This window comes from Vicugna pacos, chromosome 17, assembly GCF_048564905.1.
Source record: "Vicugna pacos chromosome 17, VicPac4, whole genome shotgun sequence".
Classification (NCBI taxonomy): domain Eukaryota; kingdom Metazoa; phylum Chordata; class Mammalia; order Artiodactyla; family Camelidae; genus Vicugna; species Vicugna pacos.
Window position 1 is genome coordinate 50,249,563 of NC_133003.1, and position 21,135 is coordinate 50,270,697.

The 21,135-nt window shown below is 55.8% G+C and overlaps 1 protein-coding gene across 3 annotated transcripts in view; it reads left to right on the forward strand.

The window, feature by feature from the left end:
• Nucleotides 1–18,880, forward strand: part of SLC6A11 (solute carrier family 6 member 11) — a 123,040-nt gene extending 104,160 nt beyond the window's left edge. The window contains exons 11-15 of one of the 3 annotated variants that reach the window (XR_012060785.1): nt 1,140–1,242; nt 2,028–2,128; nt 2,817–2,987; nt 9,580–9,815; nt 18,855–18,880. Coding sequence is in view for 2 of the 3 variants with exons in the window: in XM_072941855.1 (XP_072797956.1) it covers nt 1,140–1,242; nt 2,028–2,128; nt 2,817–2,987; nt 5,745–5,897 (528 nt within the window). In the remaining variant the exon portion in view is untranslated. Of the gene's footprint in view, nt 1–1,139; nt 1,243–2,027; nt 2,129–2,816; nt 2,988–4,955; nt 5,020–5,744; nt 6,042–9,579; nt 9,816–18,854 lie in introns of those variants that run through there. The other 2 variants (XM_072941855.1, XM_072941856.1) reach the window with 2 other exon arrangements.
• Nucleotides 18,881–21,135: the final 2,255 nt, after the last annotated feature.

Below are 21,135 nucleotides of genomic sequence, written 5' to 3' on the forward strand. Positions count from 1 at the left end.
TATTTCCCCTCCTTTTGACTGTGTCCTGCTAAGGATCTCATTGTCTTATGGGATTTTCTTTATAGATCTCAGCCCTTCTCACACCTGCATCTGGCCTCCCCTGCCTCCTAGAGCTCTTCCCAGATCACCTAGACCAGCCAAGCTTGCACCTCCTAGGCCTTCCACTGAACTTAATCTTCACAAATCTGCATACTACGGAGCTGGCCCACATCATTCCTGCATCCCTCAAAGGTTGCACACCTACTCTGTACAGAGTCTTTGGCTAGATACAGGGGCACAGCTGTGGACAAGCCATTCAGAGTCCCTCCCCCATGGGGTGCTCACTCCACACTATTTAACTTGCACTTAACAGAGACCTACTGCAAGCCAGGCCTTGGGGGAGACACATGGAGGACCACTGTGGGAGCCTTCACGATGGGAGCTCAGAGCTAACAGAGCAGCTGATGGGTGGGGGGGGCTTTTTAAAAATTATGAATCCATAAAGTGTGAATGAAAGAATGAGAACTGTCAGGGAGGGCTTTTGGAGGAGGTGACATCTGAGCTGAGCTTTGAAGGAACTTATCCAGTGGAAGGGAACAGCGTGTGCAAAGGGGCAGAGGTGAGACTGTCCCGCAGTCTGTCCAGGAGGGAGCATGTTGAGAGTGGCTGTGGGAAGGGAGCTGAGGCCAGGTGAGGAGGGCAGCCCTGGCTGGCAGGCTGAAGGAAGCCAAGCTGTGGAGTGACATGGTTGGATGTGCACATGGGAAAGATCCCTGTGAAAGCTGGTGCACGGAAGGTTTAGGAAAGGGTGAGGCTGGAGGCAGGGAGGCCAGTGGGGAGGCTGTCGGAGCCATGTGGGGAGAAGGGCTGAGCCTGCTCCACCGCCAACCTCTGGATTTCTGTGTTGTCTCTGGCTTTGGGGGTACAGAGACAAGACGGACCCTTGCAATCCCAGCAACTCACAGAGGGTGGTCCTAGGGGGCACCCTGGTGTGGAGGGTGCAGCATTCTAGGACGCTAGGGAGACCAGTCTGCCCTGGTGGAAGTGACTCCTGGCTGGTGGTAGCGCAGGGCTAAGGGCCCTTCCCGAGGCCGGCTGACTGGCCCTGCTCTCCCTGTGTCTTCATTCCTCTGTCCTTGTGCCTCTCTTCCTGCCTGCAGGGCGGCATGTACATCTTCCAGCTCTTTGACTCCTACGCTGCCAGCGGGATGTGCCTTCTCTTCGTGGCCATCTTTGAGTGCATCTGCATCGGCTGGGTGTACGGTGAGCAGAGGCCGAGCCCGCCCACACCCCAGCTGGGGCCACGGTGCCCAGCGCAGGGTGCTCGGGACCTGGGTGGGCTTAGCTCCTCTGTGGCTGGTTTCCATCTGCATGGACCTCTCCGTCCTTCCCCTGAGGGACTTCTTGGCCCTTCCCACTTGTTGGGAGACCTTCCTCCTCTTATACCCCTGCAGCACAGGGAGGGGTTCCAGGCTCCAGCACTGTGACCTTGGGTCTGCCTTTTTGCCCCTGAGGCTCAGTTTTCCCATCTGTAAAATGGGGTAGTCATCACCATGTCTCTAAGTGTGAGGCAAAACAGCCAGCCCAGTGCCTGGCCCTCTGTCAGCATCTCCCATTCCCCAAACCAAATGAGTGGGTGAGGATTGCTGGGCTCAGTGATGATGGACACCCCTGAGCATGGCTTTAGAATAGACACCCCACAGGCTACCTCGCCAGGCCCTCACGTTCAGAACCCCAACCCCTACCCCCACGCAAGTAACCTAGCTCCTGGCCCTGCGTCCACCTTTTCCCCAGAAACTCCTCACCATTTCCTGGGCATCACTGCCCGAGGTCGGGTGGGGTCTTCCCGAAAGCAGACCAGAAGCCCTCCTCCCGCAGTTTATCCTGAAACCTCACATATGTAAGTCCTTGGTAGTTTTTAAAGCGGTGAATAAGGTCCCTGCTGCAATTGTCTCAGGCTGGGGGAAGCAGACGCTCATAGCCTTTCCTCTGAGTCTTGTACAGAAATGCTCTGGGGTGTGTGTGCCCGTCTGCTTTATTCTGGACAGGAAGCAACCGCTTCTATGATAACATCGAAGACATGATTGGCTACCGGCCGCTGTCACTCATTAAATGGTGCTGGAAGGTTGTGACCCCCGGGATTTGTGCGGTAAGGGTCCCCCAGGAGCTGCCTGCAGCCCAGCCACCCACCACTTCTCTACTCCAGAGCCCAGGCCAGGCCGAGGCTGAGACTGAGGAGGGGATGTACCCCTGGGGGACCCTCTGTGCATTCCCAAAGCCCGAGGCACCCGACACCTTTCGAAGCTGGCAGTGGGGACAGTCTCTGAGCTTGGCCTCACTAGGACCCAGCCCTGCCACCAGCTTGCTGTATGACTGTGAGCAAATCACCTCCCTTCTCGGGGCCTGATTCCATGCCCGCAAACTGGGCAGCTGGGACCTGCTTCCATGGGAGCTGAGGGTCCCGTGAACATTTGGCTCTGCTCTTGGCAGTGAAGCAGCAGCCTGGGGGTAAAGAGGGGCCCACACTCTGACCCTCAGGCCAGACCGTGAGGATGAGGTGAGAGGATGTTTAATTAAAAACAAAACAGTGCTCTTCACCCGGTTCTCGGCATTGGAAGTATCTCAAAGCACCTTCACAAACATCTTGCTTCTGAAAGTAAGCAAGGCCACGGCTTCTGCAGGGCGGGGAGGCTCTGTTCCCTGTGTTTCTTGCCGTGGACCGAGCAGGGCCTCGCCTCTCCGAGGCTGCGACACGGGGTGGACCGTCTTCCCTGCTGGCCACCTGTGCGCAGGCTCAGGGCCCCCCACCCCAAGGACCTCTCCCCGTCTCCCCGCAGGGCATCTTCATCTTCTTCCTGGTCAAGTACAAGCCCCTCAAGTACAACAACGTCTACACCTACCCCGCCTGGGGCTATGGCATCGGCTGGCTCATGGCCCTGTCCTCCATGCTCTGTATCCCGCTGTGGGTCTTCATCAAGGTGTGGAAGACAGAGGGGACGCTGCCTGAGGTGAGCGGGGCTGGCTGTGCTGGGCGGGCTGGTGAGCACCGGTGCAGCCATGGGCGCCTCCAGGTCCCAGCTTCCTCATCTGGGCCGTGGGTGTGTGAGAATGTGCCCCCACGTGTCTCTCGGGGAATCCTGGCCAGCTCCTCCCTGGCAGGTGTCTGCCGTTACTATTGTGCTGAGGCCTCAGAGTTGAGCCATTTTCTGTGAGCTTGGCCTCAGTTTCCTCATCTGTAAAATGGGCCAACAGCAGTCCCTCATGTCCAGAGGTTGGTTGTTGTGGACTCAGCGAGTGCAGAGAGGGAGAGCAATTAGACCAGGACCTGGGACAGAGAAGGACCAAGTGTTAGCTCTGATGGTTCTGTGGATTCCATTCATTCAAGACCCCATTCCCACAACACAGGGAGCTGGTCTGACACTGGGGGACACCTGTTATGTGTCATCACCCGGCCTGGCTCTCTCCGTCTGCATCTCCTTTAGTCCTCAGAGCCAGCCGGGGTGAAAGGCATCACTTTCCATGTTTAACAGGTGAGGGAAACTGAAGCTCAGAGAACTTAAGTCACTTGCCTAAGATCTCAGCCAAAAATTAGCAAATCAAATTTTTTAAACAATTTTATCAAAGTACATTTTCTATATCATAAAATTCACCCATTTCAGGTGTACAACTCCGTGGTTTTTTAGTAGCTTTCCGGGTAGTGCAATTATCACCATAAATCAGTTTGCAAACCTTTTTATCTCCCTAATGAGATCCCCGGTGCCCATTCACAGTAAGCCCTGTTCCCAGCCCTAGACACCCACGAGTCTGCCTCTGTCTCTGTGCACGTGCCTCTTCTGGATGCTTCCTGTCCTTGGGACCACGCAGTACATGGTCTCTTGGTAACGGAGTGAACTAGGACCCCGCCCTTCGACCCCCCCCCCGCCCTGGCACCTATCTTCTCTTCACTCTCCCACCTGCGGGTGGATCAGAAAGTCTGAGTCAGTTTCTCACCCTTTTAGCAAACTGTCTGCTGTGCGCTAGACACTCTTCGAAGCCATCTGCAAACACTAAGCCATTGAATCCTCGTAGCAGTGCCGTGAGGTGGAGGCCCTTCCTCTCCCCATGGTACAGAGGAGGCAGCTGTGGCACAGAGAAGTGAAGCAAGTTGCCCAAGGGCACACAGCCTTGGAGTGGCAGAGTGGGTTCCCTGGAGGCCTTGCTCTCGGGCCCCCCACCTCGTTCCTGCCCCAGTGCAGCACCACAGGGGATTCGGGCTGACCAGTATCTCCCAGGCCACGGCCATAGGCGAGTGCCAGCCCAGAGTCGGCTCCAGCCAGCCCGCCTGCCCACGGAGGGGCCTGGGCTCCAGAAAAGCCAGAGTGCAGCCAGAAGGAGCAAGCAGAGAAGGAAGGGCCCTCTCTCCAGCCTGCTCGTCCCCCGGAGCAAGTCAGGGGCCTCAGCAGGGCAAGGGTGCTTGTTAACTCTCGTGCAGGACCAGACATGTCCAGAGGAAAGCAGTCCTGGGGCCCTAACACCTTGGCCCTGTAGGCCCTGCCAGTTACTTCCCCACCCTCTGTTGCCAGAAGATTCTGTCAGCTGATGGGAAGGATCTGGAAGGAAAAACAGGATCAGTGGTACCCGCCTCAGAGAATTGCTGTGAGGGCGGCTAGGCTGGGTGCTAAGAGCTGTGAACTGGGCAACGAATCTGGGCCTCAGGGCAACCCTAGAGGCAGGTGTCGCTGTTACCCCTTTGACAGAGGAGGGAACAAGGCACAGGGGGCTGAGTTCTGGCCCCAGTACGTGGTAGAGCTGGGATTCAAGCCCAGGTGCCTGGCCTTGGAGCCCTTGCTCCCAAGACCTGCCCTGTGTCGAGACCCTGGTGCCCCGGGGGGTGTTCAGCATGGGGAGGTCTGCCCGTTAATCTCTCCCTGGGCAGGATCTGAAAGAGACAACAGAACCTTGACCGTGAGAAACCAACCACCCAAATGTCTTTCCAGCCTTCCGTGGAAAAGGTTTATGCCCAGAAAAGGCCTCCTAAATCCTGACCTGACGTCTTCTCTCAAGGGAACCTGGGGGCACACGTGAGGCTGAGGTGTGGGGCCTGAGGCGGGACCGTGCGGGCAGGAGTGTGTGTCAGGGGTCTGCCCGTGGCCTCCGCTCCCTCATCGGTAGAGTGCCGGCCACTCTGCAAGGTGCCATGAGGCTGTGGCCGTGAGCGTCAGCATCAGAAAGCATGTTTCCTTCGTCAGACAGGGCCACCTGTTCCCCTGGATGTGGTGACATCTTTCTGTGGGGACTGTCCTCATTTGTCCAGCAGCTCCTCCTCACAGCGGCCCTCCAGGCAGGTGCTCCTGCCCCCTTTCACAGGCGGGGAGACGCAGCTTGGAGATGTTGGGTGACTTGCCCCGCGGGGAGTGAGTGGCCAAGCAGCGCTAGCTTCTCCGTGTCCACGGGAAGCAGGGATGCAGCCAGCAGCCTGGGTACAGCGCTCGCGCCCTGGGCCCCTGCAGCGGCCCAGTGCGGGGCTGGGCCCTTCTACTGACCGTCTCCAACTCCTCAGCGAACTCCTCGTTGTCCCCCTGTCTGGGGGCGGTGGGAGAGGGGGAGACTGAGACCCAGGGAGGTATTCATCGTCCAGGACAGAGCTCTGAGTGGCAGAGCTGCGGCCCAGCCTCAGTCTGATGGCTTCATGGCCCCGAGGCGTCCACTGTGCTGGTGGGAGGCACCCAGGCAGGCCTAGGACCCCGGCAGCCGTGTTTAGACAGCTCTCCTCTCCCCCCACCTAGAAATTCCGGAAGTTGACCATCCCCAGCGCCGATCTGAAAATGCGGGGCAAGCTTGGGGCAGGCCCACGGACGGTGACGGTTAATGACTGTGATGCCAAACTCAAGGGCGATGGGACCATTGCAGCCATCACAGAGAAGGAGACGCACTTCTGAGCGCCGCCTGCCACCTCGATGCCTCTCCTCCTCCTCCTCCTCTTCCGCCGTGTGTACAAATGAACACCCGAACCGCGTACTTCACCTAATGGTAGAGGCTTGCTCGTTTGGCACAGGATTTATTAACAAGTTAATTTTAAGGTGGCCATGTCCACTCTGGTTTAAAGTCACATTCCCCTCCTCGCCGCCCAGTTGTCATGTAAGTAACAGTACGGAGACATAATCCTGCACAGGGACTGGCAGTCTTCTTGTGCTAGGACGGTTTTAACCAGTGTTTGCTGGGGTTTAGGAACAAGTTGTCTCCTAGGGTCCAACTTTTTCACTCGGGCTGCAGGGCAGGTGGGTGGGTGCCATGCCTGCCCTCCCCTGTCAGCCCGTTAACCGACCGGTCTGTGTCCCGTGTTTGTCCCTGACCGTTGCAGCTGCCCCTCCGCCGAGCCTCCAGGCTTTCCCTTCAGACCCTCCCTTTGTCATGCCCACCTTCCTAGAGGTGGGCCTGCAGAAAGCAAGCTATGTCAGAGGGGAAACAAAAGGTTGCACCAGACTCAGGACTCCTGGATAGCAGGGCCCGCTCTGGTCCCACCAAGTGACCTGAGGCACTCCCCTCCCGTCCTCGGCCCGAGCTTCTGCATCTCCCCAATGGGGAGGCCTGGATCAGGGGATCTCTGAGATTTTTCCCGGCCACATCTCTTGAGGATTCTCTCTGCATGCCTCACTGGCTTGCAGACCTGCTGGTTGATCTTGGATTCTTCTGAAGACTTGCAGGCTGTCATCCCTGCTTCCACCCCCCTCCCACCCACTTATTTAAAACTAAGTTTATCATGGAAGCTGTATGGTTTGATTTCATCCGTGAGTGGCCCCGTCCTCTGGAGACCAGCCAGGTCCTCGGCCCCACGGCAGGGCACCTCCTGTCCGTCCTCTCTCACCCTCAGCTCTGCCTCTCTGTCCTGTCACTACTGCAGCCAGAATCTGCATGCTGAGGCCTTCCCCCAGCCTCCCGGGAGGAGCTACAGTCCAGCCTGGAGCCTGGGTTCATCCTCCACCCTCTTCTTTACCCGTTGCCCTCCGCTCTCTCTCTCGTACCATCATGCTACCTCCAGTCCCTTCCCTGTCCTTCCTGTCACCAGCAGAACCTTGGAACCTTCTCGAGGCTTCTTCCCTACCTTTTTCCCCGGAGCTGTCCCACCTGCCTCTCCAGCCAGGGTGCTGGGAAGCCTCAGCGCTCACTGGAGGGGAGACCCGGGCTCCCGCCCCTCTCCCGGTGGGTGCAGGCCTGCTGTCTGCGGAGGAGGCTGCCGCTTCTCCAGGCCTCCCTGGCTGATCCTCTTTTTTTTAATTGGATTTGACTTCAAGTCTCTGCCTTGGATCCTGAGTTATTTGGGGACAGGGAAGGTGCATTCTTTATCCTTTTCCTTTATGTTCCCAATTTATTTGGTGGAAACTCAATCTTTCTTCAAACAGAGGAGTTGGTTTCCTGTAATGACCCTGTGTGTTTGATTCACCCCACTCCCAGCTTCTCTGCTCTGACCAGCCCCCACCTGAAGCCTGCGTTTGCTAAGACGGATGCCCAGGACCCCCCAGGAGGTCGGGATGCCTGGGTCTGGGCCCCCCTTTTGCACACACAGCCCAGGCCTGCCCGGCATCTCCTTGAGCTGTCTGATCCCGTGGACCCGGGAAATGGATGTGGGAAGATCCGGGCTCAGGCTGAGCCCCCTGCCTATGCTCATCCTTGTCTGCTCTTCTCCCATCAGGTCGGGGAGGAGTCTCCCCACTGTTGCTGCTACTGATTCTCCACCAACCGCTCTCACCAGTGCACAGCCCCGCCTTCCGGGGACACACTGCATTGTACAAGCGGCACTTAACACTTCACTCACTTAACACGACTCATGGGGCAGGGCGGAGGAGGGCTTTTGTTTTTCGTTTTTTTGTAATTTCCTACTAGTATTTGGGTAACTTTGGGGGGTGGGGAGGGCAATGTGGGGGCAGGCGATTCATCATTGTGGTGACTTTTTTGATATTCCTTAGAAACAATACATCCTTTCTGAGATATTTACAGTATTATTAAAAATGAAAAAGGTTGTACTGTTTTGCATAATGGACGTTTTTATTGGGTATTCAAAGGGTACACGATTGTCTGCTTACTCATTTTTAAATATTAAAGAAATGGACAAACTCTCTGTGGCTGTTCCTAGCGGAGTGGTGCTCACCGGGTGGTTCTTCCTGCTTTATCGCCTTCGTGATGTTCCTGAAAAACCGTCTCGGTTCCGTATTTGGAGGTTGCTGCCTCAGCTTGGGATTACAACTTAGAAACACGCGGGGCTGTTTCAGGAGCCCACACTGCCTTCTGTGTGACCCCCGTGCATTGAATGTCTACTGTGTGCGAAGTGCTTTACAGAAGTTCTCTGTTTAATCCTGCAACAACCCCATAAGGAAGGCATTCCCCCAACCTTGTTTATTTATTACGTCCCCCACTTTACAGACAGGGGACATTGAGGCAGAGAGAAGGCAAGCCATTTGCCCAGAATCCCACAGCTAGTAACCAGCAGGACCAGAAAGAGAAGTCAAGTCTATCTGACCTCAAAGTCCAGTCTCTTCATCACTGCCCCCAAATGCCTCTCAGGCTGCAAGACAGAGAAGGCAGTAGCCACCCCGCATTGCCACAAAGTCATGCACCTGTCCCATTGGGCAGCCCTGCGTGTCTGAGGCAGGCAGGCAAGGTGGGCAGAAGGACAGGAGGATTTGGAGTATGCAGCCCTGGTTTGGGCTTCAGGACCTGCCCTTGCCAGCCTCAGTTTCCTCATCTCTAAAACGGGGATAATTGCTCCCACTTCAAACTCGGTAATATGAAGCTCCTGTGAGCTCTGGGTGTGAATGGTAAAGCTTCGTGTTCACACAGGTTATTATTATCCTGAAGGAGTTGTGCCTAAGCTCTGAAAGTGTGGTATTGTTCAGAACTTAGACGAAAATCTCTTAAATCTGTGTCTGAGATTTCCAAACACTGGCTTAAGGCCCCAGAGTGTGCTTTGTCCTGCTAGCACGTGGCGCAGTGAGATCGTCTACACGTGGTGTCTGCTCATTTCTGTCTGGTTGACCCTTGCTTAAAATCCCTGATCTCGGGGTCCCCCTGAACCTGTCTTGGGAAATGGGGGAGGGGATCAGGCAGCAAAGAGCTGACACTTCAGGCTGAGAGCTGCGTGTTTTGGAAAACAGGGTCATGTGTTCAGTAGGCTTTTACTGAGCACCCACCGTGTTCCGTGTCTGGACCTAGGACTAGGGATCCTAAGACAAGTCTTGTCTTGAATGTTCCTGCTCTTCTTAGTCAGGAAGAGAGGTGTCCACACTCCTCCGGACACGGAGAGGTGCATGAGGGGAGGATGTTCTGCCTTCCCCTGCCTTTTCCAGCCAGTTTGAGCCCCGCAGGGTGGCCCTGGGCAAGTCAGCCCGCTTCTCTGGGCCCGGGCTCAGCCAGCAGGAGAAGGGTGAAGAACACGCGACCCTGTAAGGGGACATGGCTGGCTCAGGAGTCGCCTCGAAGTCCTCTACATACCTGTCTCGCACTCAGCCCCTGCCCTCTCCCAGGCTGTTAAAGTCAAATGAGCCCTTGGCCTGGGCACCTCATGACCTGTTAGGGAGCAGAGTCAGTCTTTGTCGCCAACTCTCGGCCTTCTCTGTCTCACTTTAGAATAAGGTCCCCTCCGTGAAGGATACTGGGAGGAGCAACGCACGCACTGCCCTCAGAGCCTCAGGCTAGCGGGATGTCAGGACCGCCCCCACGAGCAACTCCAGGGCAGGATGTGCCAGGGACCAAGTGCTCAGGGAGTGCCAAGGGCAGGAATGAGAACCATTTATTGAGCACCTACTGTGTTCCAGGTGTCATGCCTGCATTATCTCACCAGAGCCTCACAACAAAGCTCACAGGTAAGTGTTATCAGTCCCATTTTTTTATATAAAGGAACTAATGTTTAGAGAGTGTAAATAATTTGCCAAAAATGATACTAGATACATCTCCTGGCAAGTGGAGGAGCTCAGTAGGACCAAGATTGGTGGGGTCTACAGAGAGCCCGCATACCCCACCACCACTTTATCAGACATTTAAGACTTGAGTTGCTCCTTGGGGCATGGGAAGACATCACCAAGCAGGGAATGGCATTGGTGCTGAGGGAACAGCCTGCACAAAGGTAGGAGGCAGAAAGACATCTTTGGAGAAATACAGGAGAAACCAAAGTCCTTGCCATTCTGGTCTAGTCTTATAACCCCTTGTGCCACTTCACTTGCTGTGCGGCTGGGTGGCCCCTCCCCAGTTTCTCAGGGTAAGGGGTTTGGGTGACACCTACACCAGTGCAGGTCCTGGCACAGAGCAGGTGCTCCCCCGGGCAGGGGCTTCAGTGAATGAGTGTCCAGCTTGCCAGGGAGTAGGGAGCTATGGGAAAGGGAATAAATAGGCATTGAAGACCTGTCTGCTGCTGGAAACCATGCTGGCCCCTCCCTCTGTATTACTTTGCCCTCAGCCTCACTGTGGGTTGAGTGGTGGTCACACTCTACCGATGAGGAAACAGGCTTGGTGTAGAGTCAGCTGCCCCAGGTCCCAAAACTGCTAAGAGCCCCAGGGGTCTCTGGGTCCAAGGCCCATGCCCTTTCCACAGACCACCTTTGGAAGGTACTGAATGTCATCACAGCCATGAGCACTGATGGGTCATTCAAGGCCATGGAGAACCAGGTGGTGGTGGAGGCCGTGTGGGGAAGGTCTTGGGGTCTTCAGGAGCCTCGAAATACCTTTGGTGACACTAGGAACTTCTAGAAGTCTCCACAGTTCTCCAGAAGTGATATTGTGCCACTCAGGTTCACAGAGATGGACAAGGCGATGTTTGGAGCCAGTGAGGCATTGAGAGTTGAAAGGACCATTGGGACCCCTGGAGACCTGAGGGACTGGGGGTCCTGGGGATCCAGTAGACTGATGTGGAGACATCAGTGCGTGATGGGGCCCTTCAGGAGCGGGGGCAGGGGCTGAGCACACTGCCGGGCGGGTGTGGGAGTTACAGGGAACACTGGGACAGATGGAGGACCTCTGGGGAGCACTGCAGAGTTACTGAGGGCCATCAGAGGTAACAAAAGTATCAGGACCCTTGGTCACTACTGGGGGGCTTCAGAGCCATCCAGAGTTCTAGAGGGCACTTGGGGTCACCTTGTGGGAACCGTGCTTCCCAAGAGCGCCTATAGGCGCTTGAGGAAAGAGGAGGGAGGGGAGGCAGGGGAGGCAGGGGTGGAGACAGTGGATCTGATGTGACTGTGAATGAAGACGGGGTGGTGCCTGCCTGGCAGGGATGGGGAGGCCCAGCCAGATCTACAAAGCACAGGAAGCAGTGGGCAGGGTGGGCCTGGGCCAAGGACTCCACGACCTTGACCTCGAGAGTGAAGCAGGCTTGGCTCTTCCAGAGACCCCCTACCTGGGTGTGTCAGACCAATTCTGGCCAACACTTGGCTTTTCTCGTTCTTGTTTCTCTGCCTTCCTTTTGGGTATCTTCCCAAAGTGCACCGTTCCTAGAGTGAGAAGACTCTTTTAGCCTGGTCTGAGCAGGAGCTTGGCATCGCTCCTCTGCAGAGGACTTAGGAGAAGCTTAGGAGTGACTTAGGAGAAGCCCAGCAGAGGGTCTGGGCCTGATCTGTGGGAGCCCCTGGCAGATGGTGGGGAGGGGTCAGAGAAAACAGCAGAGCAAAGGCAAGTGTCATTTATCAGTCACCTCGGGTGTCGTTTATTCAGCACCTGCCAGGCATCTGGGATAAGGTCAGGTATTTTCCACTGGCCTCGAGACACCCCTGCAACTGCGATTCATGCCCACTTAACAGATGTGGAAACAAACTCAAGAGAGGTAGCTAGAGGAAATTGCCCAGTGTCACACAGACCGAGCTGGAATTCAAACCCAGGTCTATCAAACCCAGTGTGCTCAGTTTTTTCCTCTATACCAGGAGGCTTTGGGGTTGACCCGCGGGTCCAGCAGGGAAGAATGAGTTGGGGGGCCTCCTGCCTGCATCCCTCCCCTCCCTCCCACTCAGGGTCCTGGGCTCAGACAGGGTCCGGAGGCAGCAAATCAGCCACCAGGTGGCGCTGCTGCTAAACCCAAGCCCCTCCCTGTGGTCCCGGGCTCTGACCAGTGAGGTCAGAACTGAAGCAGAGACTGGAACTCGAGACCAGAGGGTCCAGAGGCTTCCCTCTGGGTGCCCAGATGAGGGACCAAGAGGCTGCCCTTGACAGAAGGGCACCATTCACCCTTCTCACCCTGCCCCATCCCTATCCCAACAGCCAGACACACCCGTGTTCAGTTCTCAACACCCCTACTCGCTGGCTGTGCGGCCTCAGGCAGATGACTCCACCTCTCTGACGTCAGTTTCCTCTTCTGTGCCACTGGACAGAATAAGCCCCTCTGGCAGGGATGTTGCGAGGATTAAACCAGACGGTGGTGCAGGCCCCGAAGTGCCTGAAGCAGAGAAGGACTGTAGTTCTTGTTACATGTCACTCTTCCCAGGATGCTGGCAGCAGAGACCTGCGTGCATCCTGGTTCTGAACTTGCTCTGTGCCTCTTGCCTCCCTGGACCTCAGTTTCCTAATCACGAGAACTCTCTCTCTGTTGGTTATTCTAAGGATTGAATGAGGGGGTAGCTATGTGGCATTTGTTTTACAGAGCTCCAAATAAACAGGAAAAGTATTAAAATATTAACGTTTCCAGGTGTGGCTAGGTGAGTATGCAGATGATGATAAAATATGAGGTGCGCAGGGCGGCCCCTCAGGGATGGGCCCGGCACACAGGACAGACTGTGGGCTTTGCTCTGACCGCAGACTAGCAGGGACACAGGCCCCGTCACCAGGCCCTGCCTAGATACCCGGCCCAGTCCCTACCCAGCTCTGTCTGCCCAGAAGTCCTGCCCCAAATCCATTTGGACACAAAAATACAGATGAGAAGTCCAGGCACGGAAATGGAGGCAGTGATTATCTCTGGGTGATAAGGTTTGGGCTGATTTTAATTTTTTTTCTATACTATCTAATTTTTTCTTTAACAAAGAACAACTTTGGCTTCTATGGTCCAAAAAATAAAATCAGTAAAGCTATTTTTGAAAATCCTCTCCTCACCACTGAGAGGTGGGTTACAAAGCAGGCCCGCAGGGAATGAAAAATGATCCTCATATGATTGGAAGCAGTGATGACGGGAGAAGGGAGGGGAGGGCTTGCGGCCGCGAAGTTTCCTCGGTCCTCCGGCTCCAGCCTCCGCGTGGGCATCTGGGTGCCCATGAGCTGAGCCTCAGGATGAGGGAGAAACAAATGGGGCAGGACCCCTCCTCTGGGCTACGTAATTCTCCAAACATTCATGGACATGCCAGCAGCTTCCAGGCTCATCAAAGGGAATTTGTCACAGGAACTTGTCATAGTGAGTTTGTCATGGCTGTCTGAGGGGAGAAGGAAACACATAGCAAGGAAGCCACCTCGGTTGAGGGCTGCCTATGTGCTAATTACTGCTGCCTTCTTATCTCCATAGACTCACCCTCCCCCCACACACCCACTGAGGGAGCTGGGATCATTAGCCCAATTTACAGATGAAGAAACTAAGGTCCGCACTTGCATATTTAACTGTCTTCTGAATAGCTCCTTTTGGGTGTCCACTGGGGCATCTTAAACTCAAGTTCCAGTTGAATTCATCTCTGCCACCCCCACCAGTCTGTTCCTTCCTGTCTCAGTCAATGACCCCACCATCCAGACACTTCCTTCACTCAGCAGATACTGACTGAGCACCCACATGACCCTGTCCTCACGGAGCCTCCATTCTAGTGGAAGGACCGGAAATTGAATATTTTAAAAAGTAAAAATATACAGCATATCAGAAGATGGCAAGTGATTAGGTGAGAAATAAAGGGGGGAAGAGGCATAGGGAGGACCAGGGAGTATGGAGTGGGGTTGGAATTCTAACTGGGAAGGTGAGCGAAGGCCTCACTGGCAAGGGGAGAAAGGGAGCCTGTGCCTTTCTTGGGAAGAGAATTCTAGGCAAAAGAAATGGGCTGTGCAAATGTCCTGGGGTCAGGGCTTATCTGCACTGTTCGCAGAGCAGCTAGAAGGCCAGGATGACTGAAGCAAGGGGAGCATGTAGAAGGGGAGGTGAGAGAGGTGGTGGGCAGCTGCAACTCTGTGGAGATGTAAGATAAGGAGCAACAGGAGGGTTTTGAGCAGAAGGACGTAACTGATTTCTGTTTTGGTAAGAACCATCGGGCCACTGTGAGGGGCTTGGATGGAAGCAGGGAGACTAGTGAGGAGGCTGTTTTCATCGAGGCAGGAGAGGATGGGGGCTGGACTGGAGACACAAAGGGGCAGATGTGGTCAGACTGTGAACATATTTTGAAGGTAGGATTTTCTAAGGGGTTGGAAGTGGGTGTGAGGGAGTTAAGGATGGCTGAGGTATGGGGCCAGCTAGTCAAGTGGGAAGTCCTCACTCCCCACATTCCACCGATCAGCCAGTCTCCTCAGTTCTTCATCCTGGAAACCTCTCACCTCCACTCATTTCCTCTCACTCCAGCCACTGCTCCGGGCTATCCACCGTCACCTGGACTGCTGCCGGGGCCTCCTGCCTGGCCTGCCTGCTCCCCCGCCCAACCTTCTCCCCTTGTCACCAGGCCCTTCATACCTGTTAGTGCCCCTGATTCACCAGAGCACTTCCCGCGCATGCACCACCAGCTGTTCGGGAGCTTTTCTTCTGCCCTGGAGTTACCACCCCAGAGGGAGATAAGGGAGCGCAGCACCGACAAGGGGAATGAGGCTGGGTCACCAAAACCCCTCAAAGTCCACCGCTCAGCCCTACCCAAGCACCAGGCCAGCTCCTCAGCCCAGCGTCATTCAGAGGGGTAGAGAATGGCAGCCCCAGACTTGGCAGGGAAGGCCTCCTGGAGGTGGTGGCAGGGGCTGGGCCTTTAGAGAAGCTCAGAGCTTAGTGATTTCAAGTGGGAGCTCTGGCACCTCACAGATGTGGGTTTGAATGCTGGCTGCACCACTTAGACCATCTGGGTGACCTTGAGCAAGTCCCTTTACCTCTCTGGGCCTCAATTTGCCTCATCTGCAAATTGGAACCAATAATCCTCAGGCTTTGAGATTTTTACAAGACCTGAGTTCCCATAAGGCGTTGGCTTAATTTAGGATAACGTCTCCTAGGGCCGAGGGCCCTCATAAAAGAATAGGCTCAGGCTCTGGAGTCAGATTGAATCCCCATCCCAACTCAGCTGCTTACCAGCCCAGAGACCTGCAGTGAAGCCCCCACCTCTCTGAGCCTCCACTCCCTCTCCTGCAAAGTGGGGCCCACCTCTTAACCAACAAGCAGCTGCCCACATACCCAGTGCATAGTAGGTGCCCAGCCAAGGTGTTAGGGAGTTTGGACTTCACCCCTCGAGGCAGTTGAACCCGCTGCCTGAACACCTCCCTTCCTGGGCCAGGGCAGCTGCAGCCCCCGTGGAGTGTTTTTATCTCCAAGCCGCAGTGGGCTCCGCAGAAGCTCGGCAGAGTCCCTGTGCACGGACAAAGAGCTGTTGTTCCCGCAGATCTAAAATTGCTTCCCTCTGATTGCCGCTATACAAACCCAGGCGGCTGCTCGCTTCCCCTATCCAGTTGGGTCTATTTCAAGAACACGCTGATTAGCGCTGATTGCGCCTTGATTATGGCGAGCGCATCGCCCAGCCCCCTCCCCAGGCTCCGTAGGGAGTACACGCTCCCGCTCCGACTGCGGTCCCGCTGGCACCCACGGGCCCTGGACCCACAAGGGGTGCAGCACAGCCAGGCTGGGGTCCTCATTCTGCTTCTACAGCCCATGGGACTTTGGGAGGGCACATCTGCCCCTCTCCAGCCTCTATTTCCAACACTGCAAAATTCTTCCTGCTCAAGAAGGCAAGGAACGAAATAGTGTCTAGGGACATGTGACTTTAACGGGGGGCTTTCGGAAATTGTGATGGGTCATGAGCGGTAGGAACATAGTTTTGGCCAGGGGAAGACTCTTCCAAAAACTCCATCACACCACACATACACACACACACACAGTCTCACACACACACACAGCCACACACACTCACACGCACACACACACACAGTCACACACACAGTCCCACACACTCTCACACACACACAGGCACACACACTCACACGCACACTCACAGAGATTGCGCTGCCCCTGCCTGTACTTGAGGCTGCCCTTGGAGCAGTGGGATTGAACTTCAATGACAAAGCTTCCCTTTACTGAGATGTGCCGGGTGCCTGGGGCACATTATCACGTGCAAATGCCACAGTCCTCTTTTGAGGCCCCTATTTCATGTCCGTGTGCAGGTGAGGACCCTGGGGCTCCCAGAGATGAGGTGACTGGTCTAGCATCTCCCAGCCAGGGAATGGCTGCGTCTGGACTTGAACCAAGGTCATCGCAGGCGCGTAGCCCGGGCTTCCCAGCACCGCAGAGCCTGCTCAAGGCTCTTCGCCAGGGCTAAGGAGAACCATGAGTGTGAACAATGGATCAGACGTCTAAGGCTAGTTATTTCTACGATGTCAATCCTGTGTGATCGTGGAAAACTTTTCTCCCCACTAGGGGCCTGTTTCTTCCTCTTTAAAATGGGGGGTCGACTCAGGGTACCCCAAACTCCAGGCCATTGTCCATGGTGCCGTGGACTGATTCTTGGAAAAATCTGAAAGCAGATTTTTAAAATGCAGATTCTGGAACCTACCCTTAGAGATCTGAAATCAACAGGCCTGGATGGGCCCAGGACACTCTCCAGGTGAGGGTCAGTGGTTCTGTCTGACGTCAGTCAGTTCTTCCCCCAGACTCCTCATGCCCCCCACACACCCCATCCATCCACGAGACCTGTCTACTCTCAGATGGGCCTCCAACCCACCCAGGGTCGTGCACCCTGACGACTCCCCAGCCCCAGCCCAAGCCCCCATCATCATGTGCCCAAAGTACTGTCTCAGCCTCCTCCCTGGACTCCCTGCTGCCACTCTGGCCTCCTCTTGTCCGTTTTCTGCACAGCAGAGTGAAGGATCTTCTTGAAATGCAAATCTAAACACTAGTACCATCCCCCACCCCCCGGCTTAAGCCATCAATGGCTCCCCATTGCTTCAGGGATAGAGACTGAACCCCACACTTTGGCCTACAAGACCCATACATTAGAGAGAGCCAAAGCTCACTTCCTGGAACTATCCTGGGGGAGACTGGGCTGCCCTGGGGTTAGTAAGCTCCTTGTGCAAGGAGGAAATGCAAGAAGGTTCTGTGTATCCACTCAGGAGGGGGCCATGGAGGGGATGTCTGCTTTGGGCCCCCTGGGTCCTTCTCCGGACCTGGGAGAGCCTGTGGGCCTCTAGGACAAGGGAGCTCTGCCCTCCTGGGGCGCGCAGAGCGAGGGGGCAATGGAGATCTGGCTCTGGTCCTCAGAATCCCAGGCAGCCTAAGCAAAGGCCTATTGACAGCAGCGGGGGCTCCAGGCTCTGGCAAAGAGATTGGAATTCTCATTAGATTTCCCACTTGGCCTCTGGATCCTGGGTGGCTCTGGGGAGTGGAACATGCTGCCCAGCTCCTGACTGGCAGCCCTTCTGGCCTGAGAGGTTTCTGAAGAGTGTTCAGATCACCTCTCCCGTCTTCTCTCTGCCCCCCTGCAACCCCTTCTCCTCCAGCATCCCCCACCACCTTCCTCTTCTTCTCTTCCATATCTCTGCTCCCTCCCCGACTCCCACAGGCTTCTGCTTCTCCTCTGTGCACTCCCGCTGCCTCCTCCCCCTGCCCCATCTCTTTATACCCCTTGCTGTCTGACAACCTCACCCCTGTTTCTCTCCCTCTCTGAAGATCCCCCCTTCCCGACCCTGCTCCCATCTGTCTACTAGACCAGGGACCTCTGTCCACCCTGCCCAGGGTCCCAGGGAGGGCTGCAAGTGCCAGGCCAGGCCAAGATGGACCCCAGCGGCCCGATCCTGAGGAGGGGGACACCAGCCCTGTGTTCTCCCCTGATGTCCTGAGCTCCCACCCAACACACAGTGCTGCTCAAGGACTGTATTGGTGGCTAGAGACCAGCCGTGATCCCAGGATTGACCTCTGGGCAGGAGAGTGAACATCTGAGCCGCTCTCTAAGTTCCTAGATGAGCCCTCACAGGGAGGTGGGACTGGAAGGTTAAGATTTCTAAGGCACTTTCTTACCCATCATCTCCATAACCCTCCCTGTGCCTCGGCCAGGTTGGGATGAGTCACTCCAGCGTTACACACGAAGAAACCCAACTCAGGAAGTTGAGGCTGTGAGCCCCAAACCTACGGCAGGTCTAACAGGGTCAGGGCTCGAACTCAGCCATGTGGCTCCTGGACACCTGTCTCCCTGTTACCTGGTCCCGGGCCCCAGCTATGGGGGCCCTCATGGGGCTGGTCAGGATCTCCAAGGCCCATGCTTGGGATGTGGGAGAAAGGGAGGATGTTTTCCCAGATTCCGGGACTCTGCAAACCCCTCCAAGCCTCCCACCACCACTCTCGTTGCTAGGCAACAGCTGCTCATGGCTGAGGGTACAAGCAGGGGTTGAGCAGAGGGAGGCTGAGCAGCTGGCTCGGTACTTCACAGAGAGGCTGGAGGAAGCTGTTCCCCAGCAGGTGCAGTGAGAGCCTGCGCCTCAGAGATGCACAGGGACTTACCCAAGGCCACTAGAAAGGAGGGTTAACACATCCCAGCTCCAAAACGCCAGAACTGGTAGGATCCTTGGAAAGTCAGCTCATAAAAAGCATATGTGCTACAACCCTCCATTCCTGAGCCAGGGCAGACATTGCTAGCGGATGACCCTACTCTCTCCCCCTGAGCCCAGCCTCAGCTCAGAATTCTCATCGCGGTGGTCAGGCAGTTCTAACAATGGACCAAAGCTGGCATGCGAGATAAAACTACTTACTTATTATCTCTTCTCTGCTCCAAATCTCTCACTTACAGATGGAGAAACTGAGGCCTAGAGCAATGTGACAGAATAAAACGCACGTGGGGCCTGGGAGTCAGCTAAGCTCAGGTCTTAGCTCTGCGCTTCTTGTGCATGACTGTGGGCAAGCCACTTCACCTCTCTGAACTGCAGAATCTCCGTTGTAGAATGGGTTTGATGAGAGCAGATCCTCTTTGTGAAAATTAAACAAGGGAGTGGGGGCAAGCCCCCACCCTGGATTCCAGACACAGAGCTGGCACTCAAGGAATTTTCGCCTCCTTCCTTCCTTTCTTGTTTGTCTCCTCCAGGGCTTGGCAGGAGCCAGGCTGAAACTCAGGCGTCCCCCGTCCTCAGGACACACCGTCCTCAGTTCCAGCTGCTCCATTCCTTGGGGGCAGAGCTGAGCTCACTGGGTCTTGGTGTAGCTGGAGAGGGGAGGAAAAGATGGGGCTAGTGCGGCAGGTATCAGGCTGGGGAGGGGGAGGTTTTCTGGGGTCCGCTCAAGTGTCTGGCTGGCTGCTCAGGTGTTGAGTCAGCAACCTTCTCTCCCTCAACTTCTTTTATTCTCTCGTCTCCAGACTCAGACCCCATCCCATCGCTGCAGGGGGAAGACCCAGCGAGGCTGCCCCCCCAACTCCCATCACAAACCACACACCACACATACACACACACACCCCACAGACACTCGCACACGGCATACACCACACACTACACACATCACAGACATGCACATATCACAACACACACACACCCCCCACACACATCCCAGAGTGACCGGAGGTGGTGAGCCAGGCGAGACGATGTGGCGGAGGTGTGACGTGTGGGCAGCCCTGGTGAGAGATCTAGGGCTGCAGCAGGCTGGGAGGGGTGTTAAGGAGGAAATGGAATCAAGGGCAAGTCGATTTCTACCTTGGGCAAATGGAGGCCATTGCTGTGGTTTGCTGAGGGCCTGCTGGGCGCCAGACCCAGATGCTGTGGGGAGCCCGTGACTGCCCCCCAGCCAGAGACTGGGTCTGCGGGCCAGATGGGGCCCCAGGCGGCTGCCTAGGGCAGCAGCTGCAAAAACATCGCCCCCTTGCTGCCTTTACCTGACCTGCAGCTGCTCCTGGCCTGCAGGCCCTGGGCAGAGAGGCTCATTGGAGGCCCACCTGCTGGGGTTGAAACTGGAAAGCTTTCAAGAGGTCTGGTGCTCAGACAACAAATTCCCTCACATTCCAGGCGTTCCGCCATTTTGTTCCCTGGACTCCCAATCCAGGGGACTCAGCCCGGGAGAAGGCGGCCAGAAACCTGGTCCCCTTTTACTAGGACCGCCCCCCAGAACTTAACTTCCACATTCTGATCAACGCCTCCTTAAAATGAGGTTCCCAAACCCACCAGGAACTTCTTTAAAAAATTCAGCTCCCCAGGGCCCATCCCTGACTTGCAGATGAGAATTTTCTAGGGAATTCTGTATTTTTAACAAGTTTCTTCATGACTGGGAAGCACTGCTCTGGAGTAGAGACCTCGCACGTCTCAGCACAGGACGGAGGGGAAAGCTGGGGGCCTTGGAAGGAGAAGGCCTGGGGATTACATCCCAGCAGACCTACTGTGTGACCCTCGGCAAGTCACTGAACCTCTCTGAGCCTCACTTTCCTCATCTAGAAGGGGAAAATTGAATGTAATTCTGGTCCCTGTAACCACTTCAAAGATTCCTCATGAGGCATATCAAGTTCCTGGCACTCGGGGTGATTAATCAGCGGCAGGAGTTTTCACAGTTGTCTTGGCGGTATGTCCTTCTTGTGGATGTTTAGAGAGAAACTTGTAACGGCTTGTAACAGCTCCCGGAATGGTTCCCAGGGCCCACGGAGCCAGGAGCCTGTTCCTGCTCAGACGGGCATGCTGAAATCTCTCAGGCAGGTCTCCTTGGCACTGAGGGTACCAGGCATGTGCTTTTTCCAGCAGAGGCCAAGAGGGAAGGATCGTCCCAGTGTCCCCGGCTCCCCTGTGGGTGGGGGCCAGCCCACTCACCCAGTCCCAGTGGGCAGGGGAGGAGGGGCCTGAGCAAGGCTTAGAGAGAGGAAACGAGCCCCAAAGTGGGTCAGCACTGCCCTGGACACTAACCCATTTCTGCTCCTTCCTGCCCGCAGGCCTGCGGGCCACAGGACTGTCATTTTGCATTCACTCCTCTCCTGCCAGCGACTTTGACCCCGTTTTCTACCTCTTGCCAGTGTAGGGAGAGGCAGGTTCAAGCAACTTGCGTACAGCCCACAGTGGGCTGCAGGGAGGGTCTTACCGTGAGCGCTGGGTGTTCTAGAAGGA